Raw genomic sequence first — 7664 nt, 5'->3', positions numbered from 1 at the left:
GCAGTGTTTCTCTTCTTCTCTGGTTTTGCTGAAAGAGACGAAAGCAGCCGTGATACTTCTGCAAACAAAAGCTTGAACCTTTGGAAAGAAACAAGAGAAAACGTTACCTCCAGCTGTGCGTGTGTACTTCTTTTTGCAACTAAAAAAGTCCTCAAAGAACTTACGCGTGAAAGTTAGTAGCAGTGTTTCTCTTCTCTGGTTTTGCTGAAACAGACACAAGCAGCCGTGATACTTCTGTAAACAAAAGCTTGAACCTTTGGAATGAAAGCTTCTCCTTCCATTTTCGAAAGCTTGTTGAGAGACGCGATTTAAATCCAGAATACAAACCTCTCCGATGAGTTTTGATCCCTGTCGTTCCGACCTGAGTGTGTCTGGTTCTTGCTTTTGATCCTGATGTCACCCTGTTCTACACCATGAATGAATGAGTGTAAATGCGTAAACATACCCTTGTCTTGTCGCAAGTGGATTATTAAAGACTTGTCGATCATAGGTGGAATGTACACGCGCTTGGATCCACATTCCATTCCATTAAGTGTAGAACTGGCTCGTTTCAACGCGTTGTAAGTCGACCTCGACCATGGATCGTCGCACTAGGGGCTCCACACTGGCCTGAGTGAGCATCTGTCTCGTTTTTCTTCATCATATATCAATCTCAGTAAACCTGGAATATATTTGTATGCCACTGCACACACAACAGCATCCACAAAATTAGATTCCAGAGCTGATAACTTTTTCACGGTTACCTGGACGATGACTCGTCCCTGCTTATTTTTCACCTATCGTTGGCTGTGCCTCCTACATTAGGACCAAAGGTCCCGCATAACCATCAAGCCACGTTTCGTGGATTCGTAATACACTCGCATAAGGCATGTCATCCTGTAAGAGAAGAAAAGCTGAATAACTCCACCAAAACAAAGCAATAAGAACGCCACCTTATATTGAAACACGGCGGTTGTCAAGCGATAATTCAGCTCCTCGTCTGGAATGCACCAGCAATAAAATAATGCATATGACTCAGAAAGAAGAACTTAACGTACCCGTTCGGTGCCACTTATCAAACTTGACAACCCAAGTAACGTCCCCAACCTTCGTCGCACGAATTCAATCAACCCACATACAGAAGTACTTTCCCCTGTGAATACCGTGGAGGGGATCTCAACGCTTCTACGAAGATTGTCTTCTAGTCCGCACGGAGTGACCAGCGTTCAGTCAGGGGCCTGCCAGCCATTTGTGTTTCAGAATATTCTCAGAATATTATTAGTGTATGGCTGAAAATAAAAGAATTTTTTTTATAAATTGCTGGGTGCTATGGTGAAGCGAGCGTGAGTTGATAATTTCCATCCACATTCTTGATAAGTTTAAGTGACGATCTTACCACTCAAGGTGGAGGATGGAAAGTCATATATGCTTGCAATGGAGGAGAGGATATTGGGATCAAGTCTACTCAATTTATTGATACGAGTTCATCAGTTATATAATCACTCTGGAGGTGAAGAAGACTCCATCTACAGGATAACCCAAATCATAATTCTCTGTGAACACACGGACACTGAAGAGAGTCCTGCTAAGACTTCCAACCAGACTTCCAGCATGAATTTGTTTCTTCTGCAATCACAATGTTCAAGTCATGCGAGGACTGCTCAAAGTCTTTCTCACCTGTCTGAAGAGAAGAAAATAATAACGGTGGACTCCCTGGACTGGTGTAGGAGATAAGTAAGGGGCAAGATGGTCTCCTTGCTCTGATGCATCTGCAAATTCATTATAAATGTACTCAAGCGGTCCTGATTTCTTTTGGAATAAGAGCTTACTGGTAGATTGAGCCGGGATATTAACTACAATCCAGTGCAGAATGTTCCTCAAGATGGGAATTTGTGGACCGGGAGGATCAGGATCCACCATTACAAGCGTAAAAAGGTCTCTATTCCCAGCATTTGTGATGCTCACCTTAGGCTGCAGAAGAACTTCAGCCGGCGAAAACTGCCTTTCTATGGTCACGTTCTGCGATCCGTAAGCTACCCGAAGTGAAGGTCGCGGGAAATGAAACGAATCGACCCAGTCGGGAATCACCGTCTCAAACTGATCAATAGCAACACCCGGAGACGACAATAAGACGATCAAGCAAGTTAAGCAGTACACAAATCCTGCAAGGGCCATTGGTGTTTTTGGTGTAAACTCAAAGAGCACAAGTAGCAAAGAAATTTTATTTTATTTGTACATCTTCCAGTTGAAATTGCTGCAGGATCACCATATTTTTGTGGAAATTTTCATCCACTCCAACAAAATCTATAAGTTGTTCGTAATAGTACGGTATCGAGAGTACATCAAGGAACGTAACTACATCAATGAAATCATGGCTGGCATTATGCTGGAATCATTTCAGGCATCCTTCTAAGAAGCTGGCTAGCATCCTTAATCTCCTCATATTCCATGTACGCTTTTCTCATGCATGATAGATTGTCCAGGGATGCATTCTGCAGTCTCAGACAACAGCATGAAACGCTTCACGGCTGAAAAGTGACTGGTACCGGGAATCGAACTCACTAGCACGTGAAAAAGTAATATTCTCCCTGATCTCCCTCCTTGGCAACTTCTTCTAGCGTTATCGTGAAACAGAGACTGCATGAAGAAAACTCTTGCCTTCTAAAAAATGAAGTCGGCGTCGGATACTTCCATTGTCCTGTGTAAACCAACTGGTTTGGCAGAAGAGCTGAATTGGTTCCCTTCAATATACCTGGAAAAAGAAACGCTTGGATTATTACTACATCGATGATCAAGCGAAAGAGCCAACGTACATCTCTTTCAGGCTCGGATGGCTGTAGAAGGCTGACGATAGTCGGCCATTCAAAGCATTGTGATCCAGGTATCTACGAGAAAAACGAGCTTTTGCGTGAGAAAAATTGATGGGGGCGTAAAGAACTCACAGGTAGGTTAGCTTCGGGATGCTTGCGAGTGCGTCCGGTACCGGACCTGTAAGTTTGTTGTAAGACAAGTACCTGCATAGCCACGGGGGGAATCAGCAGGCGAGGACAAGTCTAGCGTCGAACTTACAGGATTTCTAGATTGCGCAAGTACGAAAGTTCTGCTGGTATTCCTCCGGTGAGGTAATTGTTGTTTAGGTACCTGCGGGGACGTCGAGCTTAAGACTCCAAGCACAAAAGAAGAAAAGCTTACAAATTTCGGAGAGATGGAAATGCATCTTTAGCACGATTCTGTTCGCTTCTTAGCAGTTCTCTGATGGTTCCCACAAGATGGTTGTTGCTGACATCCCTGCGAGAGAATAATATGATGGCATATAGAAAATCTGTCTGCATGGATGAAACTGAAGCTTACAATTGTCGGAGATAAGGAAGTTCTCCAAACTCCGGAGGGATCCGGCCGATGAGCTTATTCTCGTGAAGATGCACGTATCGAAGCTCCTGCAGATACGTGAGCTCCTTTGGTATAGGTCCTCTAAGGCTGTTAAAACTTAAGAACCTGACAGACAAACATGATGAAAGAAAGAACTTAGAACGGAAATAAAACTCTACTCACAAGTTTTGTAGTTTCTTCAGCTGCCCAATCTCAACAGGTATGGCGTCTTGCAGCTTGTTCCATCTCAAGTTCCTGCAAAGAAAAATCAAATCAAGTCGCGAATCTTTCGGCCAGACTGCTTACAAAGTTACAAGCTTCTGCAGGCGTCCTATTTGAGGAGGAATCGATCCGGTGAGTTTGTTGCCATGCAAGTCTCTGCCAGAGAAGAACGCAAGAACTCAGTACATGGAAAAAGAAAATCAACACACGCAAACGTACAGTTTCCTGAGATCCAGCAAATTCGTGACACCGATCGGGAACGTTCCAATGATCGACACTTGAAAGAGCTCCCTGAAAAGAACGAACCAAGTTTACGATCAAAGTGATAGAGGTATTAAAACTCACAATTCCGTGACCACTCGATAGCCATTGTCATTTGGGGAGGAACAGGTGATTCCCGGCCACAACGCCGCGTCTCCATCGCCACAGGGATCCTCCCCATTCCAAGCGTACATGACCTTCCATCCTCCAGCTGCCTTGAGCTCGTTCAAGGCCTTGACTGGAATTAGCAAGATCGTCGCTTAATCCCTGGCTAGATCGAGAATGCAGGTGGAGAGGATGGACTCACCGTCTCGCTTCACCGTCTTGGCAGCCGCTAGAGCGGCAATCCAGAGCCCAAGAACAACGCTCAGAAGCCCCATCTCATAGTAAGGAAGAGCCCTAAATTTTGATTGATAGATTTTAAAAGTTTGCTTTGTTTGCTATGTTGATTCTCAGTTGAATTCGCTGCCCACGCAGTGATGGATTGGTGGGATCGACCTTGCGCTTGATGTGGTAAAGGTGAGGATAGTTCTTCCTCAAAGAAGGACTGCTGCCAATTGGGCTCGTGCCTCGTTCACGTAAGTGATGAAGAGCTTGTTCGCCTGCGACACTAGATTCGCAGCAGCCCTCATCTCCGCCACAGTCGCATTGTCGTCCCACCAAGTCAGGGGCGATACGAGCCGTCGCGATACGCCGGATTCACGCCGAGGATCGCATACGTAGCTGGAAGTTGCAGTTCGGTCATGACACGCATCATGGCCTTTGGGAGGGGGTCTTGTTCGTGGTTGAAGAGCGATCTCGGGATCAGCCTCGTTGCGAAGACATCAGACTCCCAAGTTGTTGAGGCCCAAGCCCTCCACACTGAAACTGCAAGTGCCAAGGTCTCCAAGCTCGTCGATCCGGATGCCCGTGTACGATAGCAGCGGGGCCAAGGTGGCGGAAGCATACCAGACGTTCCGGTTGGGAAGCAGGAACGTTACCTGGCTCGTGGAGAAGAAGTAGCCGAACCAGCAGGCATCGGACAGAGAGGGATTCAACCTCGTGAGCAGAGTGAAAGCTTCTCCTTCCATTTTCGAAAGCTTGTTGAGAGACGCGATTTAAATCCAGAATACAAACCTCTCCGTTCCTACTCCCATGATTTGAGAACAAGGTTCAATGCATGGCATTGACAAGGTACACTCCAAATTCTCCACTACATCTCAAGTATCTGTCCAACTAGCTGCATATTGGAAGCATATTCTATCACAACAGCAATAACACTGCTTCACTCTGTCAAGTTGACACATTTCTACTTCTGATGTATTTGAAGGACCAAGTGGGCCTCTCCCACATGTTCCAGTCCCTATGCAATTCTGTATTTGCTCCAGTACCTCATTAAGCTTGCTAGCAATTTTTTCAGCTAGAAAGAAAACACGATATTAGATACAAAACTATATATAACTAATGAGTTTGTGCTTTCAAAGGAACTATAAAAGATTTCATCTTTGTGCAATGCATCAACCATGATTATGTTCCCAATGTGCATATCCTTTACAGTCTTCTAGCCATTGGACACTAGAGATAGTGGATGAGGAGTGACTTATTTGGCTACATTCTCAATTTTTTTTCCGATTTTGTCCATGAATTCTGTATAAACCTCATCCAGCAGCTCCTGTAGAGCAGCCATGGTTGGCAGAGGATAGCAATGCTCCAAGTGTGCATCTTCACTGAGCGCAAGACTAAATAACATAGCATCATTGTAAACTCGTAATGCAAACCATTTGTGCTCCACCTATAGCTCTTTTGGTGTCCAGTTTATCAACCACCTAGACATAGCCAACGCCCTTGTGTTAGAAGCATTGGCTTGCTAAAATCAGGACAACTTAGAAATGCAATCTCTGTTTGTCACTGAACATTTTGAGCTTCTCCAGCATCCCCGGTAAGCTTGACTCACATGGTATTTGGAGTACCTATTGCAGTTCATAATTCTAAATCCTGCTTCTCTCACCATAACCATTCAGCCTCCTATCTTTCAAATTCAAGAATGTGATTTATCCATTCCCAGCCCTCAACATCACCACTTGGAGGTATATAGTAGTTGGAGTGAAGCCTCTTTGGACATGATCCATCTCCAGACACTATGTTTGAGCATCCAACACTTAAAGCATCTTGTCCTTTTCTGACCTTTTGTAGTGTCCTTAACTTTGCAACGGTGTTGAGGTGGCACAACTCCAACAAGGTGTTTGATGATTCCTGTCAGGCCCTAGTCATTTATTGATACGTGAAAAATGTTGCATTGGACCAAGTCCCTCCACACCTCAATCTTTTTGTTGGAATAAAATTAAGGTGTCATTTTGTTGCAAGCATTCTGCTCCAAATTTTCCGTATCAACATATACACAACCCCATGCACTGCTCTCAAGCCTCCCCTTGATCCTAAACCATGCCCGCCTTGCTGGCCTAGCTGAGAAGGAAAACCACACCCAAGCTCTGGATCCTAATGTTGTGAGAGAGACAGCAACGGCAGCTACTATTCTGAAAGCTGTAAACCCTATGATATGCTTGCACTAACCTCAGAAGAAGGAACTAATCCACTCCCTCGCCCTTGCCCTCGCCCATGGCCGTGACCTCACATGCTACACCTTGCCATTCAAAAGAAAAGGGATTACAAAAAAGAACCTGCCTGCCATTGAAGAACACTTACCCACACTTCCTCATCCAGGCCTTTGCCTTGAAGCTGAGCTGCTGCAAGTTGTCTTGGCAGGCAGTATTTCTACATAAGTTGCCCTGAGAATGTATGTGAAGTGCAAGTCAAATTGAGTCAATGTAATTTAACATGCTACATTGACAACCCAAACAACACCCTAGGTGGAAGCAACACGCCACGATGATCCCACCTGGCATTAATCAATATCCATCCTTCTTGAAAAGGACTCCTGCTTCCAATGAGATTCCTAGGGCAAATAAGGTCCATCCTCCTAGAACCTGCAAAACAGTTTGCCAAGGTGATTCACTAGCATACTTCTCACTGCATCATGAATCTTGACTTTATAGCTACCGAATTTCAGGGGGCAAAATGGAATTTTTATGTTGTCCAATGCCTAGAAAATGTGCTTGACTTTGAGATTGGCAATTTTGGGTAGTTAAAACCTATGGCCATTCATCAGCATATATTATACAGTATAGACAAATAATGATTTCTTCGGTACAAAAGCCATTACACAGCTTCATTCTATTTAGCCTAAATAGAAAAAGAGATGCAAAAAACTTACACTTGTTTCTTAACACTATCGCTGCAGCCTTACTGCAATTATCCTCTCCTGCTCATATGTTGGCTGCCTTAAAACTCCTGCTCTCTAAAGCAATCAAGTTGTGAGAACCACTCCTACTGCTGCATCGGACTGTTTCCACCACAAACCTCCGGTGAAATCCAGCAGCTAGAGCACTGGCACCTCAAGAATGTGACATTTGTGTCTGTTGAATGTCTGTTGAAAGTTTGTCGAGTGTCATAACTCCAAAAGAATAGGCCTACTCCAATGATGTCTGTCAACGGAGCGGCAACGTTGGCGTAGCGTTCTATAAACTTTCGGAGGTAATTGCACAATCCCAAGAATGCTCGGAGTTGTTTCATTGTAGCAGGCACTGGCCAGTTTTGGATTGCATCCAATTTCGTTGGGTCTGGTTTCATCTGCCCAGCTATGATCCAGAAGCCGAGGTATTCCTGGCAAATGAACATGTTGCGAGATTGACCATGAGCACAAAATCTCCAGCTGCTGTAAGACAATGTCCCATGTACACCAGAATGAAGAACATGGAAGAAGAGAAGAAGCAGCCAGAATGAAAGGAAAGGGAAGA

At 44.6% G+C, this 7664-nt stretch overlaps 2 protein-coding genes across 2 annotated transcripts; both read right to left on the bottom strand.

The window, feature by feature from the left end:
* Positions 1 to 1444: 1444 nt before the first annotated feature.
* Positions 1445 to 2154, bottom strand: LOC9639702 (protein MOTHER of FT and TFL1 homolog 1). The gene is made up of 3 exons (XM_024659955.1): positions 1809 to 2154; positions 1657 to 1748; positions 1445 to 1605 (listed from the first exon to the last, which is right to left on the bottom strand). Exons 1-3 carry the CDS (start codon positions 2152 to 2154, stop codon positions 1471 to 1473), a joined length of 573 nt encoding a protein of 190 aa, XP_024515723.1. The 3' UTR covers positions 1445 to 1470.
* Positions 2155 to 2331: 177 nt separating this feature from the next.
* On the bottom strand, positions 2332 to 4225 carry LOC9639770 (LRR receptor-like serine/threonine-protein kinase ERECTA). The gene is made up of 11 exons (XM_002985982.2): positions 4139 to 4225; positions 3916 to 4069; positions 3790 to 3861; positions 3655 to 3726; positions 3532 to 3603; positions 3331 to 3474; positions 3172 to 3267; positions 3049 to 3120; positions 2922 to 2993; positions 2793 to 2864; positions 2332 to 2731 (listed from the first exon to the last, which is right to left on the bottom strand). Exons 1-11 carry the CDS (start codon positions 4209 to 4211, stop codon positions 2641 to 2643), a joined length of 990 nt encoding a protein of 329 aa, XP_002986028.2. The 5' UTR covers positions 4212 to 4225; the 3' UTR covers positions 2332 to 2640.
* Positions 4226 to 7664: the final 3439 nt, after the last annotated feature.

The sequence above is a fragment of the Selaginella moellendorffii genome, unplaced genomic scaffold (assembly GCF_000143415.4).
Source record: "Selaginella moellendorffii unplaced genomic scaffold, v1.0 SELMOscaffold_71, whole genome shotgun sequence".
In the NCBI taxonomy this organism is placed as follows: Eukaryota; Viridiplantae; Streptophyta; class Lycopodiopsida; order Selaginellales; family Selaginellaceae; genus Selaginella; species Selaginella moellendorffii.
Note: the sequence above shows the minus strand (reverse complement) of the source record. Positions and strands in the feature narration are given on the sequence as shown.

Coding starts and splice junctions, on each gene's coding strand:
- LOC9639702 (XM_024659955.1), bottom strand. CDS start 2,154: ATGGCCCTTGCAGGATTTGTGTACTGCTTAACTTGCTTGATCGTCTTA. Junction 1,749..1,808: donor TATCCCGGCTCAATCTACCA/GTAAGCTCTTAT, acceptor ATGAATTTGCAG/ATGCATCAGAGCAAGGAGAC. Junction 1,606..1,656: donor ATTTTCTTCTCTTCAGACAG/GTGAGAAAGACT, acceptor TTGTGATTGCAG/AAGAAACAAATTCATGCTGG.
- LOC9639770 (XM_002985982.2), bottom strand. CDS start 4,211: ATGGGGCTTCTGAGCGTTGTTCTTGGGCTCTGGATTGCCGCTCTAGCG. Junction 3,121..3,171: donor TTTCCATCTCTCCGAAATTT/GTAAGCTTTTCT, acceptor ACGTCCCCGCAG/GTACCTAAACAACAATTACC. Junction 2,732..2,792: donor CATCCGAGCCTGAAAGAGAT/GTACGTTGGCTC, acceptor TTCTTTTTCCAG/GTATATTGAAGGGAACCAAT.